The sequence below is a fragment of the Misgurnus anguillicaudatus genome, chromosome 17 (genome assembly GCF_027580225.2).
Source record: "Misgurnus anguillicaudatus chromosome 17, ASM2758022v2, whole genome shotgun sequence".
Classification (NCBI taxonomy): domain Eukaryota; kingdom Metazoa; phylum Chordata; class Actinopteri; order Cypriniformes; family Cobitidae; genus Misgurnus; species Misgurnus anguillicaudatus.
In genome coordinates this window covers 39,629,806-39,650,248 of record NC_073353.2, presented here as the reverse complement: position 1 = coordinate 39,650,248, position 20,443 = coordinate 39,629,806, and the positions used below count along the sequence as shown (strand labels likewise).

At 37.2% G+C, this 20,443-nt stretch overlaps 2 protein-coding genes across 5 annotated transcripts in view; one reads left to right on the top strand and one right to left on the bottom strand.

Annotated features, from left to right (window-relative positions):
- The window catches only part of nme9 (NME/NM23 family member 9), a 12,254-nt gene extending 11,688 nt beyond the window's left edge, over positions 1 to 566 (top strand). The window contains exon 18 of the mRNA XM_055215232.2: positions 269 to 566. Coding sequence (XP_055071207.2) covers positions 269 to 276 — 8 coding nt within the window. The 3' untranslated portion in view covers positions 277 to 566. The remainder of the gene's footprint in view (positions 1 to 268) is intronic.
- Positions 97 to 20,443, bottom strand: smarcal1 (SWI/SNF related, matrix associated, actin dependent regulator of chromatin, subfamily a-like 1). Of its 4 annotated transcripts, XM_073854756.1 has the most exons (19): positions 20,207 to 20,441; positions 19,890 to 20,129; positions 17,819 to 18,086; positions 16,317 to 16,367; positions 15,950 to 16,210; positions 15,108 to 15,158; positions 13,662 to 13,840; positions 13,376 to 13,531; positions 13,064 to 13,225; positions 12,872 to 12,937; positions 11,308 to 11,448; positions 8,742 to 8,960; positions 8,415 to 8,481; positions 6,056 to 6,162; positions 5,662 to 5,844; positions 4,805 to 4,905; positions 4,086 to 4,182; positions 3,862 to 3,944; positions 97 to 298 (listed from the first exon to the last, which is right to left on the bottom strand). In XM_073854756.1, the coding sequence occupies exons 2-19, from the start codon at positions 20,082 to 20,084 to the stop codon at positions 295 to 297; spliced, it is 2,391 nt and encodes a 796-aa protein (XP_073710857.1). In that variant the 5' UTR covers positions 20,085 to 20,129; positions 20,207 to 20,441; the 3' UTR covers positions 97 to 294. The 4 variants fall into 4 exon arrangements, 3 of the variants coding, with proteins under 3 accessions (XP_073710857.1, XP_073710856.1, XP_073710855.1); XM_073854755.1 differs by having other exon boundaries at positions 13,376 to 13,528; positions 13,659 to 13,840; positions 19,890 to 20,442; XM_073854754.1 differs by having other exon boundaries at positions 19,890 to 20,441.

Below are 20,443 nucleotides of genomic sequence, written 5' to 3'. Positions count from 1 at the left end.
CTGATCTGTGCGACAAAAAGTGCAAGAATGATCTTACTAACACTGAAGCGATACTGAGATTCTTGGATGGTTTTTGAAATCACTTTGAAACTCTGATTGTATTTTCAGGTTATTCTTTAATGAAGTTGAATGCCAGATTTGTCATAACTTAAATATTTACCATGACAGTAGACATTGCATTACTGACACATGGTTAGAATGAACAACAACAACAAAACTAAACAAACTCAAAAGGTCATAATCTTTATAAGACTTCTCTGTTTTACAGGTGCATGAATCATCTGTGATTTTGGATCATCTGTGAAGAGAAGAAAGTCAGGCATCAGAGATCTGTTTATAACCAATCACAGCTCTTTTTGTAAAAACTTTAAAAAACTAAGTTCTCTTTTATTAAGGGGCTGTAACTGTTGAATCTCAATCAGAATCATTCAATTCTTTATGATTTGCATTCAAATGTAAATCTATTTCATGAAAACTTTAAAATCTGAAGGATCAAGCGATCTGAATGTAAAACTGTCCCTTATGAATTATTAATAAACTACCTTAAAGCATAAACATTTAACAAATTAGTGTCATTGTTTGTTATTTGTGTCTATTTTCAGCGTAAGAGAAACAATGTTTCAAAAAATGAAATCTATGACATCTATTATGTGACCCTTGACCACAAAACTACCGTATTTTTCGGTCTATAAGCCGCGTCTTTTTTTCATAACTTGGCTGGTGATGCGTCTTATTCTCATGTGCGCCTTGTAAGTCAGTATGAATTAATTTTGACATTTATGAGGCAAGAGACATCATTACCGTCTACAGGGTTCCCACACCTTAGTTAACTGCAAATTCAAGGACTTTCCAGGTCCAATACCCTCAAATTCAAGGACTAAATGTGGGGACACATTTCAAGTGAGAGCAAGGTTACATCGCGTTACCTTTTAAAATACATTGTTACAGGGAACTCGCGCTGTGTCACTGCGGTGACACTTTGGGGACGCCTCAAGGGGTAAAGAATGTGTATATCAAATTCAACCAATGGTAAAGCTTAACGACAAAGCCAGGGTGACGCGGGAGGAAGTATATCGCTATCTGAAATATTGCCAAAGACGGCGTTACAGGGACGCAGGAAGTATGGCAAGGGAGACGCAGCGTCTCGTTCCCTTCTCAGGGAACAACAGTTACATACGTAACCAGAGACGTTTTCATGTGTCAAACACAACTATGCAACAAAGCTTTTTGGTATGAATCAACATTCACATACAGAAGATATAAGCATTTAACGCCAACAGTTTAGCACGTGTGCTTAGAAAGTCTAGAAATATCTTACTTAAAGGAATAGTCTACTCATTTTCAATATTAAAATATGTTATTACCTTAACTAAGAACTGTTGAATCATCCCTCTGTCATCTGTGTGTGTGCACGTAAGCGCTGGAGCGCGCTGCGACGCTTCGATAGCATTTAGCTTAGCCCCATTCATTCAATGGTGCCATTTGGGGATGGAGTTGGAGGTGACCAGGCACATCAACGTTTTTCCTGTTTGGGGCGAGTGGTTATACAAGCAGGTTTGGTGGTGCAAGGTGAAACATAGCGCTTTTCTAAGCGGATTTAAAGGAGGGGCTATATTTTGTGGCGTGGTGGCACTTTTGGGAGTACTTCGACTGGGCGCAGTAACACCCTCCCTCTCCCATTATGAGAGTGAGAAGGGGAGCAGACTTTTCAGGCGAGTCGAAGTACTCCCAAAAGTGCTATTACGCCATAAAATATAGTTACTCTTTTAAATCCGCTTAGAAAAGCGCTGTGTTTTATTTTGTACCACCAAACTTGCTCGTATAACTACTCGTCTTAAATAGGAAAAACGTTGATGTGTTTGGTCACTTCTAACTTTATCTCTAAATGGTACCATTGAATGAATGGGGCTAAGCTAAATGCTATCGTAGCGTCGCAGCGCGCTCCAGTGCTTACGTGCACACACACAGATGACATAGGGATGATTCAACAGTTCTTAGTTAAGGTAATAACATATTTTAATATTGAAAATGAGTAGACTATTCCTTTAACTCTTTGCCCGCCACAATTAAGAGAAAACTTCTCTGCTAATGACGAGTTTTTCTGGCAATGCGTATTTCCACTATTATCCACCAGGTGGCGCTCTTTACCCAACTTATAAAACCCGGAAGCAACTACTCAGAAGTCAAACAGTTTAAACTCAGTGTATGTTTTGATCATCGCTTTCATTTGATATATTGTATGTTTAAATAAATAAACTTTTGTGAAAATGTTAGAAATGCTGGCACTGGCTAGCAACTTTTTTTTCAAAAGCGCTGGTGGGAAAAGAGTTAATATTCTAATTTTTTTGGCATAAAAGAAAATTATTTTTTTCTTTTGACCTATACCTATACAATTGACTGATACAATGTATTGTTGGCTATTGCTTCAAATATATTCGTGCCACTTATGATAAGGTGACCAAACATCCCCGTTTTCCGAGGACTGTCCCGTTTTTGGTGTTCTGTCACCGACTGGAGCTGTCCCTGGAAAAAAATGTATTTTGGCTATAGAAATTGTTCAATTTATTGAAATAAAAACACAGCAAAAAACAACTTTCTTATTAGTATTTTTCTCTTGTTTTCAGTACAAATCTTAAAAAAATTTTTTACATCAAGATGCATTTTCTTGATGAGCAAAATGACCTAAGAAAATAAGTCGAGTTTTTAGACCAAAAATATCAAATTTGTGCTTAAAACAAGCAAAAAAACACTTAATCCAACGCTTAATTCAAGAAAAAAATGTCTTGCCATTGGCAGATTTTTTTGCATGTTTTAAACAAAAATTCATTCTTTGTTAGTTGATTTTGCTTATCAAGAAAATGCATCTTGATTTAATAATATTAAGATATTTGTACAAAAAACAAGACAAAAATACTATTAAGTAAGAAGTAAGTCAGTCATTTTTTGCAGTGAACCCACAACAATAAAAAGAAAACTTTTAAAAAATGGGTTTTCCCTATTTTTAAATTCATAGATAACAACAAATTATATTTTAATGATATTTTAGCCATTGAACTAGGAAATGCCCCCGGTTTTCATTTTAAAAATCTGGTCCCCTAAACTTATGACTGTTGTGGTTCAGGGTTACGTATATCCAATAGAGGTGCAGCGATATAACATTTTATAACCCATACCGATTCAGACTGATCTGATCTGCAGATACCGATAGTTAGGTGGTTATATTAACTTGCATTAACTAAATTCTGAAGATTACATTTTCTAAATGTTATTCATTCATATAATGATCATTAACATTAAATTAGTGATGTCTCTTTACATTTTCTGTACATTGATTGCATTTTCCAGTTTTCTTTTGATTGACAGGATATATCGGCCATGACTATTGCAGAAAATACCGTATTTTTCGGACTATAAGTCGCTCCGGAGTATAAGTTGCATTAGTCAAAAAATGCTTCATGAAGAGGAAAAAAACATATATAAGTCACACTGGACTATAAGTCGCATTTATTTAGAAAATTATTTTTTTCGTCTGCATATTTTAAGAATTGCAGTTTGTTATCTGCAGAATAGGATTTTCTTTTTGGGGTCATTTTGTTAAGTCTTTCTCAGTTGTCTTTAAGTTTACAGTTTCAATTGTTTTCAGTTAATTTTTTCAGCGGTGGGCTAGAAGAGCAGCATAAAACACCCCCTGGTGGCTGTAGACAGTAATGTTTTAAATTGGTTCATGTTAAAAGTCGCACCTGACTATAAGTCGCAGGACCAGCCAAACTATGAAAAAAAGTGCGACTTATAGTCCTGAAAATACGGTATTTAAAATAAACAGAAACCAGATGAAAGCTTGTATTTGATGAATGTTCTTACTGATCTTCGCTGAGTAATGCCAGCATCTCATCTTCATCAAAAGACCTCTGAAACATCTCAGTGATGGTCAGCTGTTGAGGGTCCTAACAAACAGAAGGAGATTCAGACCATTTATTTCTCTAATGCTTGAAATGAAAGTCTGAATATTCTGTCTGGGAAATCTTTTATTGTTTTATTAATGATTTTAAATGTGCTGATAGTCTTACCAGGATCAAAATACCAACCTTACTGTGAAAGCTGGCAGACTCTGCCTTCTCTGAAATATTAGATTCAGACAAGCCCACCTGCTCCAGAACATTCATTTTCTCTTGAATCATCGGCCTGAGAAAAAGCAAGCCACGTATAAAATAACAGCACATGAATGGGTTCATGCCAGCCTACACTGCAATGAAGTAAAGAAATCAAACCTTTGACCAGTAGGCAGGGTTCCCACACCTTAGTTAACTTTCATTCAAGGACCTTTCAAGGACTTTCCAGGTCCAATATCCTCAAATTCAAGGACAAAATGACGGGACACATTTCAAGTGAGAGCAAGGTTACATTGTGTTACCTTTTAAGATACATTGTTACAGTTCCCTTTCGAGGGAACTCTCGCTGCGTCACTGCGGTGACACTTTGGGGACGCCTCCAGGGGTAAGTGTGTCTGAATGTGTATATTAAATTCAACCAATATTGAGGCTAAACGACAAAGACAGGGTGATGCTGGAGCCAGGAACTATATCACTATCTGAAATATTGCCAAAGACAGCGTTACAGGGACGCAGGAAGTATGACAATATAAATGTGATTTCTTATGAGACAAACTCTGTTAATTCTCAAATGTTCTCCAGGTTTATAAAACTTGACTTTTTCCCTGATTTTCATGTTTTCCATGGCTTGTGTGATTTCCTGTAGAGAAAGATGTTAAATAAACACAAAGTGTAGATGTGTTTATGTCACTCACCACAGATAATCATCAGCAGTGCCTTTAGCCACTAGATAATGAATATCCACATTACTGGTTTGTCCAATCCTGTGTACTCGATCTTCTGCTTGAATCAGAACCTGTACAATAGACAAAAATCATCAGTCATTAAAATGAATCCCCATTAAACCAAACCAATCTCATTAGACATGCCGGTTTGATTCTCTTGTTAATGTGATGTCACACAAACAAAGCCCCACCCACAGCCCCTGACTGACTGGTTAAATTTACCCAAAAGCTTTTCCAAATGTGTTTGTTAGCATATTGTAGCACTAATTTGGCTAAATAAACTGTAAAAGCACTTGTTGTCTGTTGGTAAGGCAGTAAGGAACTGTACAGTAGCTCATTTGCATTTAAAGGTACAGACATAAAAACAGCATTTTTTGTGCATTTTGGACATGCTATAATAAATAATCTGTGGGGTATTTTAAAGGCGGAGTCCATGATGTTTGAAAGCCAATGTTGATATTTGAAATCATGCCCCTACCCCAATAGAATCTGGACCTTCTGTTGATAGACCCGCCCCACACATACGCAACCCGGCATTTGATTTGATTTGATTGGCTATAAGTTTGTTTTGGTAGTCGGCCCGTCTCCTTTTCCAAAGCGTTTTTCAAACATCGTGGACTCCGCCTTTAAGCTGAAACTTCACAGAAACATTCTAGGCACATTTGAGACTTATATTACACCTTGTAAAAATGGGCATAATAGGTGACCTTTAAATATTTCAGAGCTGTGAAACTTTCTGTGATATTTTATGATGTCATTCATTTCTTGGACTTTTCCAGGTTTTCTGTGAGTGTGGGAATGTCGATGAGAGTTTATTAAGTTCTTACTCCAGGATTCCAGAAGAGCTCAGCGAAGACCACGAGATCGGCGGCGTGCAGCGTCAGCCCCATGTTAGCAGCGGTGATTGAAAGAACAGCCACACAGCTCTGCGGGGAAAACTGAAATCTATCACACAGCTGCTGGCGCTCCGCTGACGGCGTCGACCCGTCGATACGAATATAATTGATACCCTGCACAGAACAAGCACAGGATTCACATCCGAACAATCACGAGGACGACACCCAGAGTCAGTCAATCTGTTATCAAGCCTATCCTCTGCATGTTTATTTACAACTAAAAACTCAAATCTAAAAAGTTGTAATAGATAATATAGCAGATTTGATCTGGATGTGTCTTTAGCTGATGGCATATGTTTGAAAAAGTGAAAGAAACCTGACAAACCTTCTCACCAAGTTCTCTGGTCACACTGTCCAGCACCAGCTTGTGATGAGCAAAGACCAGAAACTTCTCTCGTCCACACTCCAGCATGTCTGAGATGTATTCCATGAGATACAGATTCAACACACACACTTCAGTTCATACATGTAAGGGATAAAATATAGACAAATGGTTGTTAGCAGAAATAATTCCAGACAGTGTGATTAGGACCTGACGTGAAGCACACACACTTTTTTTGTGATAACAACCGTCTGACTGTACATTATCCCACTTATTACACGGCTATTTACCTCATTAGTAAGGTAAGGAACATTAAATATTGATTTTAAATATTTTATATGCATTTTTAACGAATGCAGACCTTCCGCAAGGAAAATATGTTTACTTTCGGTTTTAAGATGAGAAAAAACTTTCAAACACACTATTTGGTTTAATCATTTGTAAATATAAGGTCATATATGTTATTAACTCTTTCCCCACCATTGAGGAGTTAACTCGTCAATTAGGAGAAAACGCTTCCCTGCCAATGACGAGTATTTCTGGTATTCCGCAATAGCACCATTATCCACCAAGTGGCTCTTCTGCAACTTATTAAACCCGGAAGTATCGCCCTACAGCAAACAGCTGTATTCCCGTGTAAGTTTTGAGGATCACTCTACATCTCATATCTGAGCAAAATAATTTCAGCTTTTTGCTCAACATTTGGTGTTTTTTTAAGAAATCTACCCATATTTGAGAGTTGATAAAAATGAACAAATAAAGATAAGATGAAACGCTTTATTTGTTTGAAAGCAGAGGGTCTGTTCTTTTATTTGATATGTTTATATATTTAAAGAAGAGCATTTTCTGGAAGGCATTAAACTTTTGTGAAAAGCATAAAAAATGTTGGCGCTGTCAGGGAACTTTTTAAAAAATGCCGGCGGGGAAATAGTTAAAAGACATATTTAATTTTTGTGTAATATTAAACTGTATCTGTCAAAATGATTTGCAGCATTTGGATTATCGTGTGTTTTTAGTTTTGAGCGGCTGTTATCTGGGAATAACAAACCTTCAAATGTCGTGTAATAAAAAATAATAGTTGCAATAAAAAACTCATAACGGGGAGGAGTCATTTTTAAATACTATTAATTTCTTTTCAATTCGTTCCCCCAGGAAATTCGCTCCCCGCCCGGACTCCGTCCCCCTGCATTTCCCCCATTTCCAGCCCTGGATATAATGAAGTGATTGAAATATTGCAAATGTTCATATAACAATATGCATAGCACAATGGTGTGCAATGATTTTAATACTTCAAACAAGTTACGTGAAAGTTTTAGGTTGATGCAGATAACAAAGAGACTTGCGAAACAAAATTATTTCTCCCAGAAATAATGTGAAACCTATGTTAGTAACTGTATATATATCTTTAAGTAAAAAAATAATAAAAATTTCATTTCATTTTGCAAACTTTATAATTATATTGCATTTTTAGCAAGTTACTTACCACATATAGCATTTGTCTTTAATATCATGCAGTCCTACTTTATAATTTTTAAAACTTTTAATAAAACATCCGTGCCCTTTATATTTTTATAATGCAGTATATCAAATAAATTTAGGTTTAAAGGGGACATACCATGAAAATCAGACTTTTTCATGTTTATGTGCTATAATTGGGTCCCCAGTGCTTCTATCAACCTGGAAATTGTGAATAAGATCAATCCAGTAACTTCGTTTTGGTAAACCATTCTCTACAAGCACGTGAAAAAATAGCTCATTTAAATTTTGCTCCCCTTGTGATGTCAGAAGAGGATCTGTAAGGAATAATTGACGACGGGCCATTGAATTATAAGAAAATAATGCACACCCAAGGTGCAATGCGGCACGACACGAAGCGGAGTGTGCATTATTTTCAAATAATTCAAAGGACCGGAATCATTTATTTCGCTTATACCACGGTTACCACAAACATTGATCTGGTGCCTATTTTTAAGACATTGACAAGTTAGGTGTGCGGTTATCAGAAATTAATGCATAGCCACGGAACATTTCTCAGCCAATCAGAATACAGCATTCAACAGACCCGTGGTATAATCTTATAATAATACCGTCCCTTAATCTGCACTATCCAACCACAGCATTGACATTTAGTGCAGAGATCAGCCCATTTGCATTTTAAAGGACACAACAAAAAACAGCACATTTCTGCTCACATCCACAATGTGTCAATTTTAACATGTTATAATAAATTATCTGTGGGATATTTTGAGCTAGAACTTCACATATGTACTCTGGGGACACCAAAGATTTATTTGACATAAAGCAAAAGGTGTGTTATATTATGAAGATTTTATTGTGTAATGCATTCTTGATACGTACATGATGGCTTTGGTTTTGGCCTCTGCGGTGTGACTGAAGAAAACCAGAAGAGCTTCTTTCTCTTGAGTCTTCTGCACGTTCATCAGAAAACATATAGTCAGAGAAAAACACTTTTACTGTGAAACATTTCTAATAAAAGTGAAGCGTGCAATATTTTTCTATAACCCAGTGAGCCATTTGTAGTTGAATTACAGTACAAACCTCTGACTCTTTAAAACATTTCTGGTTTTATATGAGCATCACTGGTGTGAGTTTGAGTGCTCAGTTTAGTGATCACACACTTCAGTTTTAAAGACATGTTGAAGATTATTACTGTTGATTTATGGCTTACGTTGCGGCATCCTTTGGCGAGCTCTTTGGCAGCCGCGCTGAGGGCGGCTTTGGTGCGGGAGTTGATGCCGTCCGTCGTCACGGTAACCACCTTGCGCTGTTTGGCGGGAAGCTGCGAGAGTACCTCTGACTTCAGTCGTCTGAGCATGATGGACTCCTCCAGAAGAAGCTTCAGTTCATTCAGGTTACAGGAGCCAGAATAATCCCATCCCCACTGAAGCTGAAGACAGAGAGAATACACTTCACTTTAACTGCATTCACACTCGCTTCAAAACACTATTCCATGTAGTATTTTTAGATCCAAAACTGTGGTCCGTTTGTTTTATCAGCAAATACTAGTCAAGGCTCAACGTAATTTTTTGTAGATTTTTTAAGAAAATTGGTAAATTTAAATGTAAACTCTGATTTTGAAATTTCACAATACTCTCTTCAGGGTCAATAGTTTCAGGTATATCAGAATTAACTGTGCACAGAAATGGAGAACTCATATCAAAGGAATCTTGTTGTAAGGAAGATAATGAACCAATATTAATTAAACAGTGTTATTAATATACTGTGTTGACATGTCTCTCAATGCCTTAAAATTCTTTTCATTCATACGTCTTGCTATTAAGTTCAGTGGACCAGAAGAAGGGTTATCAGGTTATCTTTATGTTGAGCCCTGCGGTAGTAAAACTGGAACATGTACCATATTTTTTTAGATGGTCCTCACTGCAGAACCCGACATCTAGGGGGCGAGGTTGGATGTAGATCCAACTCCTCCCACTTTATATACTTTGCTCCGCCAAATGAACCAGTATAGTTGCGTTGTTGCAGCCTGCAATTAGTTGCAACCTGTGGTCGCCAAAGTTTGCTCTTATCAATTTAAGTGTACGTTTGATTAATAATATAGTCGAGAAAGATTCATAATTAGTAGTGATTCATAAAAAGTAATGATTACAGTTAGGTGTAAGGGAGGTAGGGGTGACGGCCGTGTGAGAACTGACATTGACGAGCAGAGCTTCAAAGTCAGGGCTCCAGACTAACTTTTTTCACTAGGAGCACGGTGGCCCCCAACTGAAAATTTTAGGGGCACAACCAGAAAGTTTGGGGGCACACACCGTAAATCAACATGCTAACCAATTATTCACATTTCTACTAATTTCCACTGTATTACTAATAAATACTTTGATGATAGATGCAGAAAGTACAATGTGCTGTTTCAAATGCAGTGTCACATCACAAAAAAAGGTCAAATTTACTGATCGCACATGTGCGACTGGATGTAAAATTCAGTGGCACACTCTCAAATTTTGGTGGCAAAAAAGGCCATTTGGTAGCAGTCTGGAGCCCTGAAAGCTGAATCTCGTTCTACTCTCGGCGCTGAAAAACCGCAGAGCTCCGGCTTTCAGCGCGGAAAAAAAATGCTGGTTGATTTGAAAAACGCCAAGCTTCCATTGGAAACAATTGAAAACATGCAACGGCCGCAGACGTAAAAGCTTTGATGTGCACGCCCCCAGTAGTCTACCTAAATAAACATTTTCATATTTGTCTCTCACTCAGTTTGCAAGTGAAGAGTTTCGTTGCAAAACGAGATAACCACCGTTTTTTTAATTGTTCAGAAATCTCGTTTTTTGGTTGTGCATTCCAATTAATTTCAATGCAACTGCAGTTGGTTTGTTTTGATTTAAACCTTCATAACTTAAAAAATACAGCTAAGTAGCACCATAAAACAAAATAATAACATGATAACATAATAATAAACATGTTTTGACAAAAATAAAAAAAAATGGATTTATCTCGTTCTGCAACGAAACTCTTTAAGTGTAACCGTGTTATTATGGTTACCAGTGTTTATAGTACCAGATTAATTTCTAACTGTAATCAAACTGACTGGAACTACCTGTGCATTAAACGGTTTTAATGCACACCTTCCAGCCAATCAGAATCGAGTATTTAAACCGTCCATGGTATAAAAGACTCTGACTCATAATGATTTTTAGATTGATAAGGACTTCTTACTGACCAAAACGCCATAGTACACGCACAAGCTGCGTATGAAACACAGAATAGCAGCCTTGAGATTCAGAATCAATTACAGACAGGTCTTTTCAATGGTACACACGATTAATCATAACAGCCCTGATACAACCACATTTTAAAGTATATTTATTTATTAATAAAAATATAATAACAGATTGTAAGTTTTTTAAATGTGCAACCATCCTGATCAGATCGTTGAGAATAAAAAATAAAAAGCGGTGACTGTATTAATCCAGATCTTTTTAAAACCAAGATCTCTAACATCTGCCTTGATAAATCAAAACATCACCATACGAGTAAAACACTATTATCTTATGTGCGGTGAAATGACTCAAAATAAAACACCATGACGCTCTCTCTTATAACACAACCAGTTGTGAACTATTTCCTCAGCTTTGCAGGATAACACGCATTCAGTTTCCGTTTATGTTTTCTTCTCAGAGCTTTAAGTTTCTTCAAGTGTTGTAGTGGGAAATGTGCTTCAGATGGCCAGCTCAAGGCTATGATGATCAATTAAGATTTAATTTATATACAGATGAACATACCTGCTTGGCATTACAGTAACGTGTGCCGAAGTCATGGAAGCGTGGAAAGAGAGAAGGTTTCACGGCTTGAATCTGAGTAAAGAGTTCAGCGGGTCGGGACATGGCTGGTGTTCCGGACAGGAGGATCACTCTCTTAGCAGCCTGTTAGGGAAACATCAGACAATTCACAAAAAGAAAATCACCTGAAACTTCTTATATACACTTTAATTAATCCTTCAAATACTCTTAAAAAAACTGTGGTAACTTCAGTAACGTGAACTGCACAGAAGAGATCATAAATGAATAGGGCTGCAACTAACAATCATTTCCATAATCGATTAATCGGGTGATTATTTTCGATTAATTGACTAATTGGTTAAAAATATTTACTCAGATTTTTCACTTTTTATAGTAAAACAAGGCGCTAAATTAGGGTATTTACGTGAAGAAGTGTACTTTTAAGAGTGCAAAAGCCACACACTACTACAGCGTTTAACAAAAAAAGCCTTAAATAAAAACGTTTATTCAGCTTTTAAATAGTAAAGTATCTTTAAATGTCAAAATATAAACAAACAAAATGAATTGAGTCTACAAGGACGTGTTGGTGAGAAAATTTTGCCACAGATTAATAAACTCACTTTAATATTCAACTTTAAACCTTGATGAGAATTACCATTATTCGTTATTAAATAAATAATTCATTATGATATGAAAGTGATATACGTGCATTGTTACAGCAATAAAAACCTTGATTTCCCCCTTACTTTAAAACAGATGCTTAGTTTGGGGTTCAATACTATTTTTAGGAAAACCCAACAACAACAGACGGCAACAAATACACACTTACTTATATTAAAAAACAAAATTAAATTACAGGGTTTCCCCGCAGCACTTTGCAGTTCGGGCGGCCCACCTAAGCTGTGAAACCCTACCGCCTTAACTAAGTTGTCAAAAAAATAATAATAATTCGCTGCACAAAAGACAGTCAAGTGCATCTCTGAGAATAGCACGGACGCGCTTCACACCATGAGCGTGCACGTGCGCCACATGGCCGAAATGGTCCGTCAACTGTCTGGAGGATAGCCAGTTAATAAAAAGCATGTCCATGAGAACTGTAAGTGGACTTATGTTTTTTTTTTGAGTGTTTTAAATAAAAATATTTTCATTTTCATCATGACGCGTACGCCCCGCCCCGCCCCTTTGATTGTCACGATTGGACACGCCCACCCGACCAACCCTACTACCTTAACAATCACATTTTCTGTGGGAAACCCTGAATTATATACCAGCATTACCAGCGCTTTTACTTCCTCCTTTGTCCTGTCAGGGTTACCAGATCCCCGTACCAAAACCAGTTTAATATGCATCCAAAATCAGTCCAAATGCATCCCAATGACTTTTCAAAGCCCAAATACCACAAACTAATGAACCAAATCCTTCCATCTCTAACCCGTAGAAAAATATAAACAAAAATCCTCTCTCGAGTAAAACATCAGCATTTGAATGCAGACCACAAACCTTTGGAAAAGTTTAGAAATTCGTTCAGTATTTACAATCATGTATCTGCAGTATTTCAGTGTCAGACCTTCAGTAGAGGAAGAGCTGCTCTACAGCGAGCGGTCTTCATGTTCTTCAGGAAGTGAGACTCGTCCTAAACAAACCAGATGAGATTTCAGTTTCTGTCCTTCAACTGCTTTAAAAGTGCATTGAAGGTTTACATTCATTATCAGTATGGGAACCAAACCCATGGAGCTACAGGAACACAGCTCTCTCTCACCATAATGATGACATTGAAAGAGCTGGCCGGTTGCTGTTTGTCCATCTTACTGAGCAGGTCGTAGCTGACGATGTTAATGAGACCGGAATGGAGATTGTCTTTGCCTTTAACCACCACATTAATACTGTCTGCGCTTACAGACGGCAACCATCGGCGGAAAGCCTGGGAGAGAGAGGATTTAGGAGTGTTTTACTTATTAGTCTTTTAACCTTCTTCCTCTGAGAGAGATTGGGTAATATGCCTAAACCTCAAGGTGTATATCTGATGCTCCGATTTCAATGCATCTTACAGCACCACAAGATGTGGCGTTACCTCGGCCCATGTGAAGCGCACAGAGGACGGGGCGACCACCAGCAGCGGCCACTCACTCCTGTAGTATGAGGCGATACAGATGGCCTGTATGGTTTTACCCAAACCCATATCATCAGCCAACAGCAGACGGCCGTCTCTGGACACTGCAAAATTGACCAATGATCAAACATTGTCACATACAATCCACATCCACCATAGCAAACATGCAAGAATATTATTTTGAAGTGATTGTGATATTTTGTGAGTTTTAAAACCACAGATTCCACAGATAAAGGACTCACTTCACTCCATCTCTCTGGAAGGGCATGAGGCTGTGTGTAAGCTTCGGATCGACACCGGAGAGATCCGCCACAGGAGGAACATCAGGTCTGGACTCACTCTTCTCAAACTGAGAGGAGAAGGACTGAATCACAGCGTGAGGTAAAGGTTCGATCTCCACCGATGACAGCTGATTTAGATGTGACACTGTATACAGGAAAACAGATCTTCATGCTGTATGCAGAACTTACAGTGCATCAAGGCGCACATCTGATCAGTATGTGTGATTGATGAGATTGAATCCAGAATCCTGTCGTTGTAAGCACCATGCAATACTAGTCAAACTACAGGAACGTACTACTGTATGACCTTAATGAAGTCTTGCACATCTTTAAAACCAAAACATACCCCATAATAGTGCTGTGTTCAAAATATCGATACGACGATACATCGTCACGGCCGCCTGACGATGCACACATCGATACAGCACCTTCCGTATCGATTCGGATGTACTTTTGAAAGAAACGTGACGATGTTGATCCGTGATCCATATGGACAGGACACATGTGTCCCGCGGAGTACGTAGAGTTAAAGTTCCGGGGTATAGTTTCATTTTGCGCGTCTGGCTCGCTGGCGCACGTGTCTGCATAGCGAGGCGCGTACTCCCGCTCTCTCTCTCTCGCACGCGCGTGTATTTAAAATCAATGAGTTCAGTATGAAAAGCGCAGATATCTTAGCCTATACTGCTGCAAAGGGCTTTATTAGCCACTATCTTATAAAACAGTACTAATGCATTTGAGAAGAAATACAACAAAGATTTGCATGTCTAGAGAAGAGATACAGAGCTACTTCAAACTATAAATGTCACATTAATAATCTGAATTCTATTAAATAGTATTAAGTCTGACTGCATGTTTATAGATATATTTTATAGATATAGAATAATGAGAGACAAATATAATGCCTAGAGTAAGGCACCATCTTTGTAAACTGCTTTAAAAAAAAACACAAGTTAAGTACTAACTCTGGGATTTTAAGTATTTCTATGTTACCCCAAAAGCTAATAAATGAATGGCAAAAACACAACTGTTACAACACTGCTTATTCAATGTACAATAAACAGATAGTAATAATAATGTCACTAAATTCTGAACAAAAATTTAATTCAAAATAGTCTTGTATCGTGATGCGCATCGTATCGGGGACCTTGTATCGGGATACGTATCGTATCGGGAAATTGTTGGTGATACACAGCCCTACCCCATAATAAAGAATACGCATTACATTTTCAAAGGTGGACTCGCAATGTAGTGGACAAGCACGTAAAGTTTGTCTGTCTAAAAGCTTGACATCAAACGGACAACTAAATGGGGCAAAACAGCCCCTTTGATTCGCTCTCTCTCTCTTTCTTTCTGTAATGACTCTGCTTATACTCTTCAGAAACATTTAAATGATAAAAATGATTGTGACTCACTGAGTTTGCCGTAGTCTTCCAGCAAGAAACTCCACTTTCTGGTGTTCATGTCTAATAACAACCAAACAAAAGTGCATTAGTACAGGATTCACGTTTAAGGAACTGTTCACTTATTTTAAGCATTAGATGGATAAAGCCCATCTTTTTTGTTTTGTATTTTTGTAAGATTTACTTCTATTAAGTTGATTTACTACTATGCATATGGCAAGTTTTTTCTGCCAATTTTAAAAATTAATCAATTAAATGCTAAAATAAAAATTAAAAAAATTAAATGATTTGACATTTAATTTTCACCACAATCTCGAGGCAAGTCTGCCAATATTAAAATTAAAAGGCAAACATGAAAAAAAGAAATGAACAAAAAAAACATTTGAAAAGGCTTTTTATTAATAATAGCGACAAAAATCAAATTAAAATGAAAAGTTCAATATATTCTCTTTTATTTAATAGTTTTCATGTTTTAAATTGTATGCAAATTATTTTTAATCAGTGGGTGGGGTTAGCTTTTTTAATATCGGCTTGCTTCAAAATTGTAGTGAAAATGATACGACAAATCATCAATTGCATTTTATTTTTCAATTTTGCAGGGAAGATGCATTATCACCTTAAAAATTATTATTTTTATTTATTTTAGCATTCAACTCTATCCCTGCCATTGAAGAGTTAACTGTCAATTAAGAGAAAACGTTTCTCTGCCAATGACGAGTTTTTCGGGCAATCCATATTTCCGCTTTTACCCACCAGGTGGCGCTCTTACCCAACTTATAAAACCCGAAAGCAACCCTTTCTGGGAAACAGTAAGAGCTTCTTTTTACTTCATGATGGATTTCTACTACACTCACCATAACATTTAGATGGCATCTGCTTGAATATTCCAATAACATCAGCCTGGTATCCGATATCCACTTCCAGACGAGAGCGAGAAACCAGAACACATTTGCCCTGGATGGTGGCACCTGGTTTCTGCCAACCCTGACAGAGTCTCATTAAAGCCGCCAGGGCTGCTGCATCTTTGGGGCGACTGGTGGACGCTGAAATATTCAGGCCTTCCATTCCATCCAGAGGTTTCAGAGAGACGGAGGGCAAACTAGCAGCCTGGTCCACTGAAACAAAACAAAACCATTATACTCACTGTACCATAGGAAACCATAAGAAAATATATGGACTTTGCTTGTTTGAGTCAAGCCGCTAACATGCATGAAGACATACTCAGCATCTGATAGTCCTTAAGACTGAAGTTCCACGTCTTCGTCGCAGGATCTGTGATGACAAACAAATTATAAACGGATAAACACTGAAATTAGAATGAAAGTAGTGTATGAAGTATGTTACCATTTTTCTCCAGAAAACAAAAGCAAACTCAAAAGAGGACAAAAACATTAACCATAATAGCAGTCCATATTAGGGCTGAAACGATTAGTCAACGTGATCGATAACTTTGACAATAAAATATATTTTTGTCGTTGAAAAGTCTTTTTATCTTGTGATCTAGTCAGGGCCTGCAATAACTCAGTTTGACGAGTGTGGTGCTATAGTGCAGTGTTTCTCAACCAGGGGGCTCAAGATGACTTAAAATGATTTAAAATAAGCTACAACAAGCAACAATCAAGATGCTTCAAATATAGTTGTGGGCAACTTAAAATACATCATTGCAATTGATTTGTCTCAAGTTCATGCACACCAGTAATGCTCTTTTGTAAATGATGTTTCTAAAAACAGTTCCAATGACCTAAAATAACTTAGTCCTGGCTTAATCTCAACCCTGGTCAGGAAACTGCCCCAATATGATTTGTTTCATTAAAACTGTAAGTTTGAAGGGATGCACCCTACACAGGGGGCATGTACCGAAAGGTTTAAGAACCACTAGCTTAATGCAAACTAGCAGTTTGGTAAAGTTTTACAAATAAACATGCTGTCAAAATGTGATAATTAGCCATTAGTTGATCTGTTCATTCTAATAATCAATAGATAAAATGATTATCAAAAGAATCGTTTGTTGCAGCTGGGCATGGGCCGGTTACCGGTTTCAAGTTATAGTGAGGTTTTAAAGGGTCAAGGTTTCAAAATCACTCAAATTGTCTGTGATACCGTTTCCACGGTACGAGCTGTGTTTACCCAAAATTAATTAAATAATTAAGGGGTGGTTTCTTGGACATGGCTTAAATCTAGTCCCAGACTAAAATGCATGTCTGAGCTGCCTTCATTTAAAAAAAAACATCCTGCACTGACGTATCTTGACATATATCAGGGTATATCATCACGCTAAAAAATAACCAAAGACTTTCAATATTTTTCCTATTTAAAACTTGACTCTTCTGTAGTTACATCATTTTTTTTAGGGCGATGCTAATGGACTAATCGGATTCAATGGATTGTGCTAAGCTATGCTAAAAGTGCTAGAGCCAGACATCAGCTGAATGAATTCTAAAACGGTAAAAATCAAATGTTTAACTCTAGGGGAGCTGAAAAATGAGCATATTTTCGAAAAAGTAGAATGTCCCTTTAAGGTTATCATATTGCCAAACTCTCATACGGGCCAATGCCTAATTGCAGCCCCAGCCCATATGAATGGTGTGCTATATTCTGAGCTTTGTATATTCTTTTAGATTTTACCTTGGTATGAAATGACATAAGGGCAATGCATTTCCAGGTGAATCATTAAAAAAGCCACATATGAAAACACTACTCAAGAGCACATCACGTCTACTCACCATAGTTCTTGGAAGGAATGCTTTTGAATGCGGCAATAAGTTCAGCGTTGTAACCGACCTCCACTCTGAACCGATCGTCTGAATGTGACACACATCTTCCTTTAACAGTCACCAAAGGCTTCTTAGTAGGAACACCTGACCCAGTTTCAGGGGTTTTAAATGCCCTCTTCTCTCCTGTGGGTGCTTTGACCGTCTGTCCATAAAAGCTACAGGACGCAGAAGCAGTTTTGGATGTCGGAGGTGCAAAAGGACTTTTATTGCCTATGAGCTGATCATGCAAAGACAAAAACAACCATGAGAGGTAGAAAGAGATTACACATTTTTCAACTTCATTAGTTTTTACTGTCATAGAGAAGCATTTGGTGGAAAAACGGCTTCAAACAGTACAGAAAACAACAACGACAAAGTAGCTTAGTTATTTAAGCATTAGTTAGTTTAATTAATAGTTTAGATATATACAAAATACAATAAATACATAATACATAAAACTTAATTAATAGTTTAGATATATACAAAACAATACATAAAACTGTCCATGAGACTATCAAATGACTGATGGTCAACTAAAAACATTTATAACCATAAAGCCAATAAATATTAAGGATGCACCCGTAGGATTGCAAAATTCCTGCAATTTTTAAGGCTGAAAAAAATTCCATGGGAATTAACATGAATATATGGAAATGAATGGGAAAATATGGGAATTAACGGGAATAAACTGTGAATTTGAAAAGATGGCAGAGTTGCCTATAAGAATAACAGGAAATCTTGCAGCATTATTTTGTTTAAAACAACAAGATTTAATACAATTTCAGTTGAATTTCTACCCTACACATTCTTCAATCACATGCACGCTGCTTACTGAAGGCCACACCCCCTGCATGTACTTGCATTCATCCATAACATGCACAGATCATTTTGAAATTACTGTAACCAAAAGTTTGGACACATCACTATTTTTAATGTTTTTGATAGGGCTGTAACGATTAATCGTGCAAAAGCGCGTTTTCTCAATGAATGAATTTCAATGTATTACGGTGAAATGCCCCCACATCCAAAAGCCAGAGGGCGCTCTCGTGCAGAAACTCCAATTGTGCCACATAAGAAGTACCATTACAAACCCTATTCCAGGAAATGTCTAGAAGAATATTTATATCGCCGTTCTTCGGATTATTTCAGGTATTTTCATGATAATAAAGAATATTTTGAATGATTTTATTTAACGAGTGTTGCTTTTTTAAATGCACGTTATAAACGACTCAGACCCACAATGATTTTAGATTGATAAGGACTTCCTACTGACCAAAATGCCATAGTAATGCCTTGCGATTTAGAGTTGATTTTAGACAGGTCTTTTTAATGGGACACGCAATTATCGTTACAGCTCTAGTTTTCGAAAGAAGTCTCTGCTAATCAAGCCTGCATTTATTTGATCAAAAATCCTTTAGAAACCATTAATATAAGAATAATTTCTAAAGGATTTTTGATCTAATAAATCCACGACTTGATGAGCGTAAGTATAAGGATTCTTCAAAATCTGTATTACCTGTATTATTTATGTTTTTATATGATACAATTGATATAAATTTCCCAAAAATTCCAAATAATTCCCATAAATTTCCATTAAGTTTCCAATTTGAAATATTTCCAAATTTCCCCAGATTAAGATCCCATGGACAGTTTCAAGAAACTTTCTGCTCCTTTGCAACCCTATGCACCGATATATCTGCCTATAATCTTTAACGCCAGACGATGATCAGCGCAGACTATATCCTGACTATCAAAAGAAGTGGAAAACACATCAGAACTCTTGGATTTCATGACATAATTACTTGAAACAAGGAGACAAAAGCAAAATTATTGGTAGATGTCTAAGTAATCAAATATTGGTATCGGCACATTTTTTGTATCGGTACATCCCTGACAAACATACTGGTTTCTAATGTTGTTCTAGTTTATGCTATGTTTATTCTTCATTGTGTCACAAAGCAGAAATTAAACAATACTTTAAAATCGGTTCTGCTATCATGTGATATAAACTCGTGACAGTCTGACAGTGTCTGGTGCCCACCTGCTTGACATCGCTGTTGACTGTACATGATCGTGTCGGATCAGATGCTGTTGTTGTCTGTGTGGTATTGTTTGGGGCAGATCCGAGGGGCAGTTGAATGTTGCCCTGCGCGTGTCTCTTAGCTCTTATGGCCAGAGCTCGCTGTCTGTTCTCCTCAATCCGCCTCTGCTGTTCTGGAGTTAAACTCACAGACATTACGGCTTTTACACTGCAACTCAAACCCTTACACACTCATCATTTCTGCAATAAAACACAAAGAACATGTCTGCCTTGCATTAACCTCCCATAATTATGTACATAAACTAACGTTACATTACATGAAGTGTGGATATAATTTCGTTATTGTGAATATCCACAAAATGGCGCCAATCGAGAAGCAGAGCGTTTAACAGAATTCAGTTAATCGATTAATACATTATTATGTTAATTTAAATGGATTCAAAGAAGACAATCAAATGATATTATTTAGCGAGCTAAACTTCACGCATAAACAACTTCAAACGACGCGGCACGCAACCGGATATGACGACGTGACGTTTGTCTCAGCCGCGACG